We start from the raw sequence: 14,708 nt of genomic DNA on the forward strand, positions 1-14,708 counted from the left end.
ATTGCTTACAAGATAATAGGTATAAGTAAAAACATAGTTATGAATACATGGATACATATAAGAAAAATAAAAGAAACAATAGAACAGGGATGGTAGGCACGTTGGTGCGCTTATGCATGCCCCCTACAGACCTCTTAGGAAAGGGGTGAGGTCAATAGTAGAGTCTAAGGTTAAAGTTTTTGGGGTTTGGGGAAGAAATCACAGAGCCAGGTAGAGTATTTCAGACATTGATCACTCTCTTGCTGAAGTCGTATTTCCTGCAATCAAGTTTGGTGCGATTAACCTTGAGTTTGTATATATTGTTTGCTCTTGTATTGTTGCAATGTATGATTTTATATACTATACTTAGATTGGACCGAAGGTGGCGTAGTTCTAGCTTTTCTAGGTCTAGAATTTCAAGTCTGGTGGCATAAGGTAATCTGCAACGAGTAGAGGAATGGAGAACTCTTCTTGTGAAATATTTCTGGACTTTCTCAACTGTGCTAATATCAGATACGTAATGTGGGTTCCAGACTGATGAGCTGTATTCAAGTATTGGTCTAGCAAATGTTTTGTATGCTCTAGTTAGTAGTGTAATATTACCAGAGAAAAAGCTACATAAGATTAGGTTAACAACTCTTAATGCCTTTTTGGCTATGTAGTTACAATGGACTCTAGCACTTAGATCATTAGAGCTGAGTACTCCAAGGTCCTTGACAGAGTTTGGATCATCAACAAGGTCTTGACTATTCAGCCTGTATTTTATTTTTTATTCTTTATTTTATTTAGCAAGAAACATGTTTCTCTTTTCAATTCACCATGGACACAAATGCAGGATGAAAGTAGGATAAGAACTGAGGTGGATGCTTAATATTGAATTTTGTACTGTTCATTTGATCTGTCGGAAGTCTTCCTGATCCTTAATTCTAAATTATAAGACTACACATTACTCTGTCAGATAGTGATTCCCAAACATGCATATCCTGTTTAATGTTAAGAGGGGTATTTAGTATTTAGTTTGTCAAGTTTTTGACTAGCCATCCTGCCATTTTTTTTTTCTTCATCCAGTTTCTAGACCACAGAGAATAAAATATTGGAAGAGGAAAACTGCTATAGAGCAGGATTAGGAAATTAGGAAATGGATGCCAGTGTTCATGGACTCTCAATTTGCATATTCTGCATTTGCCCCCAGGAAAGACAGTAAATAAAATTGTACTTTCTCTGTCCAACCACAAGGTGGAACACATACTCCAAGTTGTTCAGTAATAAACTGGCTGTTTCCTCATTAGTGGTTTAACCAGTTGGAAAGGACCTTGAAGGTCTTCTAGTCCAGGGGTCACCAACCTTTTGGACCTCAGGGACCACCAAACTCATAATTTTAAATCCCCAGGACCACTAATATGAATTTTGACTGATGGTGGCTTGCTGATGTTGGTGGGAGAGAGAGAGAGAGGGAGGGAGGGAGGGGGAGAGAGAGACATCAGATCTAACCTCCCTCTCCCTTTCTCCCCCCCTCACAAAGGTGACAATTAAATTTTCTGAGCTTCAGCTAAAGAAATTGTTTCTGAAGGCTCATATAGCTCACTTCCCTGAAAGACGGAGGCAATACCTGGAATTCTTCTCTAGTACAATTAAAATATAAAACTCTGAAGGATTTCACAGCCACCTCGCTCACCCCCTTCCCCAATATCACAAACCCACATTCTTTCTCATATTGACTGGGAAGCTCAAAAAGCAACTAGCAACTAACTAGTTCAAAACTACAGTCACAATTTTGAGAAAGGCAATTATATACATAGATATAATAAACTATATTTTAGCCTTTGAGTGTTATGTAATGCTAGCCCATCTAGTTAGACTGTGCCAGAAAACTGAGTTAACAAAACATGATTTCATTAACCATGTTGTATAATCCTCGAGGACCAAGCAGTAGAAGCTTCCCCTTTAAATATTCATTTTCCTTGAAGTGAAGATAGATTTTCCTTTTACTAAATCAGCTTCAGGATCTGAATATGCTATACCATTCATTCACATGTAGAATTCAGCTGAATTCTATACTGGGTGTAGGCAATCTTTCGGGTCCTTCTCTGTATACTTTAAAGGCAAAACCACTTTGAAAATCTTGCCAACTGCTGGGACATAACCAGGAATTACCAGGAATCAAGGCACACAAACTCCAGCTCAGGGAAATTTGCAGTTATTGTTTTATTCTGACTTGGCTATGCTAATTCATAATAGGATAAATTATTTCCTTGCATGTCTCCTATGATTTCAATGTGTCAGGGGAGCAGGCGCATTTAAGAGACAAATGCAGTTGGTGATTTGGGGGACTTGTATGGTAGAAGGGTGGCTGGTATTAGAAAAAGTCAACTAATTCTATTTTGGGATGGATTCCCAATCTAAGGAACTTAAGCATTCGAGTTTGAGTCAGAAGAGTCAATTCCTAATTATGATGACATCAACATGACAAAAGCTGTCATATCCTGGTTCAAGTGCCACCTTTTCATATTTCTGTTGACTTTGCATAGCCATATATATGGGGTAGAACATATATTTCAACAGCTATCCCCCAGCAGATGCCTATGCCTTGAGATTTAATATTCAGCTGTATTCTGCAGGTAGCTGTCTCCTATTTTGATTCAGTTGGCTTACAGGCTACTAGAGTCAATGTGTAAAAAGCATAAACTTCTTTTGCCTGTTAAACTCCATTTTCTTTTGTTCAAACTAAGATATGCTAATTTGCAGTTTAGGAAATGATTAAAGTGACTCATGTTAATGGAAGCTTTTAGGGGCCTTCCATTCATAGACTCAATTTCCTCAAAAGCATTTCCCCATTTTGATACTGAAAGCCTTACAAGAGCTGAATAAAATATATTATTGTACATCTTAAGGGGCTTTCTGAAGATTCTTTCCTGTTTTTCCTGTTGATTATGATAGCAATAACAGAGATACACTTGTAGTAATAACGTTTTAACACAACAATCAATATATTGTGGTGTGCAAATACTAATAAAAACCCACTTAATGAATTTTTATCTGCTATTGCAGGAAAGATTCAATTATTCCTCTTTTAATAAAAGGGAGCTTCCCTTTATTTGCTTGTCTTTGATACTAGGAAAAAGGTGTATATTTCCAGCTTTTGATTCTTTTTTGCCTGCCAATAATGATAAAATCTCATATCCAAAAAGTTTTTGCTCAATGTAGATGAATTCACACAGCCAGGCTCTGCAACAACTGAGCTATATGAATATTAATCACAATTCAATTGTATGAATATTGCACAGATAGATTGTGTAGAACATGGGTCACCAACCTTCTGGACCTCTGAGATCACCAAACTCAAAGTTTTAATTTTATTAGGGGGACCACTAATATGAATTTTGATGAGAGAGAGTTCTGATCTGACCTCTCTCTCCCTCAGTCCCTCCCTCTCTCTCTCTCTCTCTCACACACACATACACAAAACAGAGAGGCAGGGGTGGGATTCAAATTTCTTAACCGGTTCTGTGGTCATGGCCTAATTTGTGGGTATGGCTTGGTGGTCATGTGACTGGCTGGGCATGGCCTGTATGTAAATATTATAAATATTTATATAAATATTGCATTTTTTATTTTTTAAAAAAAGAGCAACTTTGCCCAAAATCAGGCAAAGCAGGCAGGCAGGTTGAGTTGCTCACAGAATCACAGATTCACTTAGAAATCTATGATTCTGCCATTGACTAGCTGAGCCTGTCACATAAAATTTGCTTGCAAGCAAACCCATAAAATTTGCTAGCAAGAGCAAAATCAGGCAAAGCAGGCAGATTGACTTGCTCACAGAATCACAGATTCATTCAGAGATCTATCTATTTGCCATTGGCTAGCTGAGTCTGTCACATAAAATTTGCTTGCAAGCAAACTCATAAAATTTGCTAGCAAGAAAGCTCACAAAATTAACTCACAACACACCATGTATGTAAATATTGAATTTTTTTATATAAAAAAGAGCAACTTTTACACAAAATCAGGCAAAGCAGGCAGGCAGATTGAGCTGGTCACAGAATCAGATTCACTTAGAGATCTGTGTTCCTACCATCGGCTTGCTGAGTCTGCACTGCTTCAGTCCTAAGGAAGATCCTTAAAAGCAGAGCCAAAGATGTAAAGATTAGCTAGAAAGCAAGAAATCCAATGATTTCCTGCTTTCTAGCTAATCTAAATCTCCTGGCACAGCAGAACAGCTGATGGTTGGAACAAGAAAAATAACAACTTAGCAGGCAAGTTTGCCAGGTGAGGAGTAAGTGGGCAGGGAGGGTTCCCACGGGCCATGTGGGTGGCACAGCCTTGTGTTCCTGCAGCCTGGATTAATTGCTTTGGGGGGCTGCTCTGGGGGGGACGTTTCTCTGCAGACCACCAAAATTTTCTCATGGACCACCAGTGGGCCACGGCCCACCGGTTGGCAACTGCTGGTGTAGAATGCATGCAAAGACTTCCTTCTTGTGATTACACAACTCACTCCTAGCCAAAATTGTGTGGTGCACAGAAAAGGAACAAGAAGCTCATTATGTCTGGTCTTCCACATGCTGCATTTAGACCAACATTCCAGGGTAAGATTTGGCAGTATTTAATTCCCAATTTACAGATTGCCAAGTGGCTTGGAAGGGTCAGGAAATGCAATTTTTGGTATTATTAAGAAGAATGCTCCTTGTCTTACAGTCCCAAAAACAGATTACTGACTCTTCTGCTATTTACCGTACCTACATATAGCTGACTTGACTAAGGCAGCTGTATTCCTTACAAGTCACCTTCAACAGCAAAGATAAATCTGGGGTTCTAATGATGGAAGCCTTGACATGAAGAAAATTTAACCTCTTTCCTGGGCCTGTTTTTGCCCTGGTAATGCTGACTCTATCCCTTTTTTTAAATACCCTGTGAAGAGATAGGTTATTTGTATTGCACCCCACAGTAGCTCTTAGCAACACCCAGAGATGGCTAGACAAATATCCATTACCATAGCCCTGATTATGAAAATGTCAGAATACACTATCATGTTCTAAGAATACAGGGAATCCTTGACTTGCAACCGTTCATTTAGTGAATGTTTGAAGTTACAATGGCACTGAAAAAAAGTGACTTCTGACTGTTTTTCACACGATCACTGCAGCATCCCCATACTCATGTGATCAAAATTAGTAAGTTTGGAAGCTGGCATGTATTTATGATGGTTGCAGTGTTCCAGGATCATGTGGTTACCTTTTGCGACCTTCTGACAAGCAAAGTCAATGGGGAATCCAGATTCACTTAGCAACCATGTTACTAACTTAACAACTGCAGTGATTCACTTAATAACTGTGGCAAAAGAAGGATCATAAAATGGTGCAAAACTCACTTAACAACTGTGGAGCCTACCACTGGAAATTTTGGGTTTAATTGTGATTCTAAAGCAAGGACTACCTATGATGTTTTACAAGTGAATGCATATTCTTTTTCCAATAATGATAAATGTTCATTCAGTCTAAAGGTTTTTATTTCAGATTCAGAAAAACTGTGAATAATTAACACAAGATTTATTGAATTTTGAGTTACAAAATAATTAAACATAATTCTCTGCACTGCTTTCCACCAAAACAGCAAGGAACAGTTGGAGTTTTTTAGAAGTGGAAAAACAGTATCAACTCCATAATCACATATCTATTTTCACTTTTTTATATACATATACACATTTGATCCTTGGTAGTGATGAGGACCTTACAGAGATGCATGAACAAAGTTAGGAGCATGCAAAATGTTTCAAATTTGAACTACTTCCATTTGAAATTTCCATCTCAAGAGTGAGATGAACTGTTTTTATTATTTTCAATACAACTTTTACAATATTTGGATATTGAAAATACAGTATTTCCAAAACAACTGAACAATCTCATTTTGCATTTGAAACATTTTGAATCTTTCACATTTGAAGTGGGATGCTCCAAAGTCAAAATGATTTGAATTTGAAATATTCTGCATGCCCACAAACAAAATACATGTTGAGAACATTACATTCAGAGACAGAAAACAATACTTAGAAAATGGAGTGATTAGCTGTTGCTGACATACATTATTCTACAATCCTGATAAAGCACTGTTCTACAATGCTTTATCTAATTTCAGATTTGAAATCTAACATTTATATTCCTGTAAAATACTGTATATCAGAACAGACAATGTGTTTCAGGAATTCAGACCCAGGGCTAAACTAAGCATCTAACTAAGGATCTTGAGAAGAAATACATGAGATGAATAGCACTGTGACTAAAACACAGGTAAAGCAGCACTTTGGGTACAACACAATAAGGCAGGTGGTGTCATCGCTCATGTCTAAAACCATAGAGTGTAGCTTTTCTTATCCTACACAGATTCCAGATTGTTCACAGTCTCCACCTTTGTATTATGCAGCCATTCATTTTCATTACAGCAAAGCAAGTCCACATTCCACCTGACATTGATTAGAAACTTCAGTACAGAAAGACACAAGTGGCACTGTAGGGTTGTATAATCTTTCGCTAGCATTTGAATTGAAGAATATCATAAGAGACACAGTTTAAAGATACATATTTATGAAAGCTAATCAGAAGAGCTCACTGTAACTGTAAATACAGAACCATATTTCTCCTCATTAACAGACAGCTTAGTTGCCCTAAATGATTCCATTAATTGGGGGAGGGGCTGGTGTTGAACATTAAGGTAAGCTAGAAGTATATTAGCCAATTTAATATGATAACCGTTCCCATCTGGTCATAATAATGTTATTCAGATCTCAGTAGATGCTGACATTCAGCTGTACCAGTGAAAAAAATATGAAAGCTTCTCAACATTGTAAAAAACAAAATCCTGTTTGACGATTCCTGGTGTGAGGTAATCTTCCCTAGTATTATACCAAATAATCAGAGCACTTCTGCACCTAGTTTTGGCACCATTGCCACAGCAATACTGTCCTTGTTTTCACAGTGACATTTTTCAGCCAGTGTTCTTTTACTAAGCTCTTCAAAATCTCAAATCACCAACTTATTTGCCATGGAACTCAGGGGGTAGGGTAGCTTAGGCCCACCGCCCAAAGTTTTCCTCTCTCGTTGCTCTCAAGCAACTACAGGAAAAGGCGAAGATGGCAGTGGGAATCTGATATTGGAGTAGCAGCTGGTTTTTTTTTTAGATGGTTTTTGTTGGGGGAGGAGACATGCTCAATAATCAGCAAGGGAACGCACTGATGGTTCAATGTAAATTCTGGGAATGGTTGCATGAGAATAAATACAATGAAGATTGAGCACAAAGTCCAATTAGAGCAATACCTTTTTTTTAGCCAACCTAAAAAAAATGGAATAGCAAGAGGAAAAAACACAAGCTGATGGCCTATTTTCAATTATAGTATTAACATGGTATTTGGGAGGAGTGTGCAAACTTTCAAATTAGGGCCTCAACATAACCATAACAAAATCTGCTATGCAGCATCTGTGCCTAGAATGTCAGGATTTTTTAAAAAGCTGATCACCCAGTTCAAAAATATATAATTAGTTTCCAGCTTTGTTTCACCAGTTCATAGTAATACTATGCATGGTAATACTAGCATGCAGAATGTAAATCTATAAACCTCCACCTCATTCCTGCACATAGTCAGCATGGTCCTCCTGCAATTTTCAGCAGCCTAATTTCAGAGTTCCTAAAATGCTGCACAACAGATTTTTTAAATTTTAATCAATCCTCTGCTTTATGTTTACATTTGGATTTCCTTCCACATTCCCCAACTAGATAAATTAAATGAACAAATTAATGAACATTTCATTCTAGTGGTTTAAACTGATTGAAATGAGAAAAATGAAAAACCAGAGAAAAGTGAAATATCATACACTGCAATGGAAACCTTAAAAACTAGAATTTGTACACTGCAAGTGCTGATATGATACATTAGGAAGGAGCAGTTTAAATAGTCAAGATTGCTGGTTGCCACTGAAATCAATAAGGGAGGCATCAAAACTCAATAGTGCAGCAAATATTTTTTGCATATGCAAAAAAACCCAGTTACGTTTATTAGTTAGCAAAGTACAAAAGGTCATATTTCTCAATGGGATAAGGACAGGCAGAGGGAGGATATGCTAACCTTGGATTTGATCCAGGGATTGTCAAATAGCTAAAGAAAAAATAATCAGTAATGAAAAATATCTGTTCTACTCAATTGCCTGCTCTTTGCCATCTTGATTTTCCTCCAGACCAAAAAAATAATAATCATCTTTTTGTACCATTAGCAAATTTGACAAAAGAAAAGGCAATATTATTTGATAAAACAAAGCAGGGGTAGAATATTGATTCATTTTTTGTAAATATGCTGGTACTGATCCAAGATCTGAATTGAGGAGGCTATTGAGAAACACCTGCTTTCTCTCTCTCTCTCTTTTTCTTTCTCTGGCTACTATTGTCAATAAGTTGCTGTCAAACCAATCTTCGGTTCAGTCACTATAAAAATATGAAAAAAAAATAGCTTTACTATACACAAAAGAGATCCCCAATGGCATTTATACTGTGAGCAGTAATCAAAGCTCTCAATCAATCTGGCTTTTCCATTTGGTAGAAGAATTTGCTACTTAAACCCCTCACACTGGTTCTGTACAGTTCATTCACACTTAATACTGTGTGTAGGTCACATTTCTGGTGGTAGCACCCAAGAGCTCCTTTGATTAGAGCTTCCTAATCTTTGTGATCATTAATGACAAGTTGTATTTTGAGAGGCAGGCAGGTTGTACTGACAATCAAGGCTCACAGATATTTTGCTTTCCAATATCCCTACTCTTGCTGGAGTAATGGTCTATTTGATTCAATAATCACTGGCATTACATTATTTAAAACTCATTAAATAAAATCTTTGTGATCATTAATTTCCTAATCTTTGTGATCATTAATGACAAGTTGTATTTTGAGAGGCAGGCAGGTTGTACTGACAATCAAGGCTCACAGATATTTTTCTTTCCAATATCCCTACTCTTGCTGGTCTATTTGATTCAATAATCACTGGCATTACATTATTTAAAACCCGTTAAATAAAATATTACTAATCTCCTAGAGAAGAGATTATTAGTCCTCTCTGGGGCATATTTTTAATACAGAAAAAGATGTGCTCAATTGGGATCTTAAAGAGGCATGAGTATATTCTTTTAGTGAGAACTAAAATTACATATCTATGCTTTCAATTTCTTTTTGCACTTCCTATTCAATTTCTGCTTTCCAGTGCTTAAACCTGAAATATTATGTACAGTTTACAGTCATGCCTCCTCAAAAGTTACATAAAAATGACAGAAAAAGCTGAACAAGAATTCCTTTCTCTATAGAGAAAAAATTACTATGTCTGGAGCTTTACATCTTAGGAAAAAAGATTAAAGAAGGGGGAAAGGCATGAAAATGTACAAAATTATTCCACTGTAGAATAAATGAACTGGGAGAAATTTCACTTGTCTCACATAATACTAACAACAATACCTTCATCCAGTGAAAATAAAAATTGGGAGGATCAAGATCCACAGTTGACTTTACTGATTTTGAAATCCTGCACAAACATTATTATTACTGCTCAAAGTGTGCTAAATCAGTTGCAGGAAGCAAATCAGTATTTTATGTGCCGATTATTTTCTGCACACCTATGCAAGTGGGCAAGATGGAATATAACTCACAAATTCCAACTAAGATGCAAAATGATGCCAGGATAAAGATAAATATTTTCTTTCTCTATGAGCAAATCCTCTAAACAGTGTTTTACACATTTGACATCTTTAAAGTCTGTGGACTTCAGTTACCAGAATTGGCTAGGGAATTCTGGGAGTTGCAGTCCACACATCTTAAAGTTCCCAAATGTGAAAAACACTGCTGTAAAGAAGCCTAAGTGCTAAATTTCTACCACTAAAAACCATCTAGTCAGCCAGCTCAAAGCTTCGCTTTTGTAAGAACACCTCTTTTCTGAAAACGTTTGCTCAGCAACTGAAACAAAGGATAGATGCAATCTTATGACTTAATGATTATCTAACTGAAAAGTAATAGGATTATCTAGATTATGACTCTGTTGCAAGAGGACCTGGCATTCTGACTGGCAGCAATACAAACAGGTCAGGTTTAACTGACTGGCCTGCCCAAAGGATAGTGATTTCTGTGTCAGCATTTGCTACATCAATTGGTAAGAATACTTCACAATGTGTTTGTCTGGTTAATGCAGGAAGAGAAAAGATACTACCATATTTATTATGTGCCCACACTGAAAGAATAGGTAGAATGAGATAAACATATAACCCATTCCAAAGGCTTCCTTTATAGTTACATAAAGTTATTTTATAATTTATAAGGAAAAAAGTTGTTTCTGGAAAGGTAAATATTTATCAAAACGATACCTTGCCCTTCAACCAAAGGTGTTTATCATTAAAATCTGACTTTTTTAATTCATATTAATCCCATTTACTCTATATTCTGAATTTGGAGTTCACCAGATTGAAAATGGCAAATTAGGGCAAATGGTAAGAATTCTGGGAATTGGAGTTGTGACCCATCTGGGAGGCACCAGGTAAGTTGTTTTTTCCTGCCCCAGGGCTTTAAGGTTAATTTTGCAGGGGGGGAATTATAACGCATTATATTCTTTTGAAAAAGATTTTCATACTGGGGCAAGGACAGGTAATATTCCGAACAAATTTAAATAATGGAATTGAATTTCTGACAGCCAGAAAAATGTCTGAATGGTAACTCTTATACAAGAAGAGTTAAAGACCAGAACTGTATTATCAGCACATATCCTCTTGAAAGCAATGGTGGAGTGAGAGAAAAAGCAACAAATGAAGCTTCATGATTATTATCAGGCCACATTTAAGCACCCATTTAAATATATTTTTATGTAGACCTTTTGAAGCTTATAACTGGATGTTCTACATATGTTTTCTATCCATATTTGCAGTATGATTTCATTTGTTATGCATAAAGAAAAAACATTATGGGCCATTTATGTCACCAGATGCTAAATAAACATGGAGTTAACCAGTTTAGGGATTGATAGAAACACATTTCATATACTTATTGGTCTTGGGGAAATAGGCAGCATACTACCTGATGCAGCCTGTCCTTTTGATAAACAATTTGTTTTTAGGTCCAGTTATGGATGCATGCTCAAAAGCATCATTCTAGATACAATGTCCACTAGGTTTATTGGGCCTACCAATCTGAAAATTCTAGCTAGCCTTCCATTGCCAATGGAGGGTCCCAATTTGGGACAGTTCTAAAGCAGAAAACATTAAAAGCCATAAGCCATACAATATGCTGATCCAGGACAAAGATAATTTCTCACAGCACCACCAGCAACATGACTTAAGGAAACATAAAGTCAATTCCTGCTTTGTAGAAATAGTAGTACATATTCATCATGGCCACTCACTGATATTTCTTTCTAGGAACAACAATCAAGCATTAATATAAATTACTGAGAGTGCCTAAAAACCAATTTAAGCTTCCTGTGTAAGAAACAATTATGAAGGTTGCAACCCAACTGCTGCAGAGAAAGGCAATGGTTCAACTTCTTGCTTTCTTTTTTGGTCCAGGTTCAACATACAGGTGCTTTGCTTGGCTCAGAAAGAGAGCAATAAATTAAAATTGTCCTTTTTAGGCTAATCTGGACTGGTGGCCATTAGCTATGTATATCTGATAACATATTAGTTCAATTCTATTTTCCTTCAAAAGGTTTGCTTCTCTGATTTATCAAACTAGAACAAAAAGCAATAGTTTGGTTAGCTCCCACAAACTATGGCTATCAATCAAAAGAAACTGATCCTTTAAGAATATCTTTCAAACACAGTCATGCAGGCTTGATGCAGTAAAATTACAAGAAACTCCATTTCTTTTCCTGTATAACTTCCTGTATAATAAGACATTCCCCAAATCTCTGAAATTTCAGTCTATCTTATAAAGTGGGCTTTAATTATTATTTTACAGCAAGAAGAAATTTTCTAGGATAGCTATCATTCAGTCACTACATTTGTCTTGCATATGTTACACATACACATAAGGATCGAGCAGCACTTTTTGTACCAACTAAAGTTTTCATTCTTGTCTCTCTTTCTCACAAACACACACACAAACATACAGAAGCTTGCACATATTTTGTAGTCTGTGGCTGCTACCACTGTGTTTTATGCCATCAGAATGGAAGAGGACATGCCTGCTTAAACTTAGGGGGCCATACAGACTCTATTCAACAAGTACTTTCTAAATTACAGTGCCCATAAAGTGCCCTCCACTCTTTTATATTCATAGGACTGATTGATTAGGTGTTAGATCTTGAGAGCTAGATGATGGAGGGGTGCAATCTTGAACCTTGTGTGTTACCAGAGGTGATGTTTCCTCATCAGCTTTGGTGTTTGGAATGGCTTCCACATGGACATCACTAAGTTCTGTGTCTTTCTCCTTCGTTTCTTTTGGATTCAGATAATCAAGAATACCTGCTCCAAAGGCATCACCTTCAACATTGACAACTGTTGTGGTCCGGTCGCTGGTCAATAGGGAAAACATGAAAACATTTTCACTGGTGTTAATGAAATGCATCTGTAAACATTTGCAGAGGCTCAGGCTATCTTTAAAAGCAACAGATTTGAGAAATGTCATCTGCCACTCTCTATATTAATAGTGATCTGTGTTCAAGACTAAAGACATCAAAAAGCACAGCAAGCAAAAATGCTTTTTAAAAAGCAGACAGCTCTGCCCTATTCTCTGTAAGCAAAATTAAGATCAGAAGCTCAGCCTGAACAGTTTGCTGAAGGAGAATATAGTACTATCCTGTATCCATCAGTCAGTCATTTTTCCTGGCCAGCAAGGTAGGTGTTTCCTTTTTGCTGGAGAACATGATTGTAAAATTGGAGACTGGGCCCAAGGCAACTCTTTTTGAGCCCCTACCTCCAATTTTAAACATAACCCACCAAGGTTTTTTAACCATCTTTCAGAGGAAAAAGAAACTAAACAAATACTATATCCTCCTTGGGAAGTTTTGATGTTTCAAGTTTTCTTGGAGCAAAATTCTGTTTCTTGTTTACCACAATTACCATCCTTTTCTTGACATATGAGGAACATTAACATTCTTTACATTTAATTGGAATGTAATTTTTACAGCAATTATGGCTGAGCCCAAATATAAATACATATTAGGGGGCGTGCATAAGCGCACCAACGTGCCTACCGTCCCTGTCCTATTGTTTCTCTTATTCTTCTTTTATTTTTCTTATATGTACCCATTTCATGTATTCACAACTATGTATACACTTATACTTATTATCTTGTAAACAATTGGCAAATCAAATAAAAAAATAAAATATGCCTCAAAATGCAGCCTCTCTTTCACCTCGTGCTACAAACAAAAACCCCACTGCAAAATATTTCTCCCCCAAGAAGGAGGAATAATTTTTATGTCATGAGATGCATGGGTTTTAATAGCTAATTTCCTCTGCTTCTCTCCCTTCTCAACTTCAGAGAGCTTTTGTGATAATCAGAATGGGAAAAGATGCAAATCAAAAAAATTTGGCAGTAAGTTTCTAACTCAACAAGCAATCAACAAGTTCTGCTGTGTGGTTTGCAATTGTTCTCTTCTTGATGAAAGTACTTTTTAAAGGTTGCCCCACAAGGGATTATTAAGACCCTTGATACTTTGAGAACCACCATATTCAAGAGCCAACATGCACACATTTGTGTACTTACACAATCCAGTCCACAGCCAATATGAGAGAGATGTCATTTGTGGGAAGTCCAATAGCCTCCAAGATAATAGCTATGGTTAGAACTCCTCCAGCTGGAATTCCAGCAGCTCCCACACTGGAAGCAGTGGCAGTAACCCTGTCAATAAAAATATTTTTGGCTATGCTGAAATTTCATATACGTATTAAAATAGCACAGAATCATATTTTTAAGTTTATTTTTTGTACTCGGGAATTTTTCTTTCATTGTATACACTGACACCACATTGGAGATAGACTGTACAACTTGCCATTGTACATCCTGCAAATCAGCTTAATTCTAGTTGCATCAAGTTTGGACATGCAACTGATCAAAATTACTAAAATGATTCAGAAGTGACTTAATGACATATCTACTTGCTGCTTCCTTTTGCATTGCCACCCACAGCACTGTCAAGCCAAGTATCCCTTTAGGTTCTTATTCTCTACATTGCAATAAACTATAATTTCCTTAGAAGGAGAAAAGTGCGACCCCTTTTAGCATTTCCCTGAAGGACATAATTCACAAATGATGCTTCAACCAAAGTGCAATGTGGCAGGCTAGAAAGAGTCAAATAGTTTCTCTGGTTTTTCTGATGAACCTGAACCACTGATACTATCACTTACAGAATGGTAAAGATTTGTCCAATATTGAGGTCAACGTTGTTCAGTTGAGCAATAAAGACAGCAGCTATACACTGGAAAATAGCAGCTCCATCCATATTCACAGTAGCCCCAATAGGCAGAATAAATCTACTAATCCTTTTGTCTACTTTGTTGTTATCTTCAATGCATTTGATCATTGATGGAAGAGTTGCAGAGCTAGATGTGATCAAGGAAGAAGCACAAGAACGTCAAGTCCAGCATTGTTCCTGCAGCCCAAAATATAAGCATTTGTCTGTCAGCCTAAATAGATAATGTAACATTCCAGATACGTGCTGTTCCTGAAAATTAGGGCAAAGGATTCTACTTTATTCATTTCCAAAACAAATGCCTGAATCT

The 14,708-nt window shown here is 36.8% G+C and overlaps 1 protein-coding gene and 1 long non-coding RNA gene across 4 annotated transcripts in view; one reads left to right on the forward strand and one right to left on the reverse strand.

The window, feature by feature from the left end:
- Positions 1–7,418: 7,418 nt before the first annotated feature.
- SLC1A4 (solute carrier family 1 member 4) overlaps positions 7,419–14,708 on the reverse strand; it is a 34,576-nt gene continuing 27,286 nt past the window's right edge. For 2 of the 3 annotated variants that reach the window (XM_087949104.1, XM_026668451.2), the window contains exons 7-9: positions 14,334–14,528; positions 13,693–13,827; positions 11,105–12,496 (exon numbers count right to left, since the gene is read on the reverse strand). In XM_087949104.1, coding sequence (XP_087805230.1) covers positions 12,256–12,496; positions 13,693–13,827; positions 14,334–14,528 — 571 coding nt within the window. In that variant the 3' untranslated portion in view covers positions 11,105–12,255. Of the gene's footprint in view, positions 8,443–11,104; positions 12,497–13,692; positions 13,828–14,333; positions 14,529–14,708 lie in introns of those variants that run through there. The other variant, XM_026668452.2, reaches the window with a different exon arrangement.
- LOC148133056 (uncharacterized) lies at positions 10,002–10,493 on the forward strand. The gene is made up of 2 exons (XR_015746412.1): positions 10,002–10,084; positions 10,377–10,493. It is a non-coding gene; the product is annotated as an uncharacterized LOC148133056 (long non-coding RNA).

The sequence above is a fragment of the Notechis scutatus genome, chromosome 1 (assembly GCF_049901735.1).
Source record: "Notechis scutatus isolate UNSWTSFEM ecotype Mainland chromosome 1, rNotScu1.2, whole genome shotgun sequence".
NCBI lineage: Eukaryota > Metazoa > Chordata > Lepidosauria > Squamata > Elapidae > Notechis > Notechis scutatus.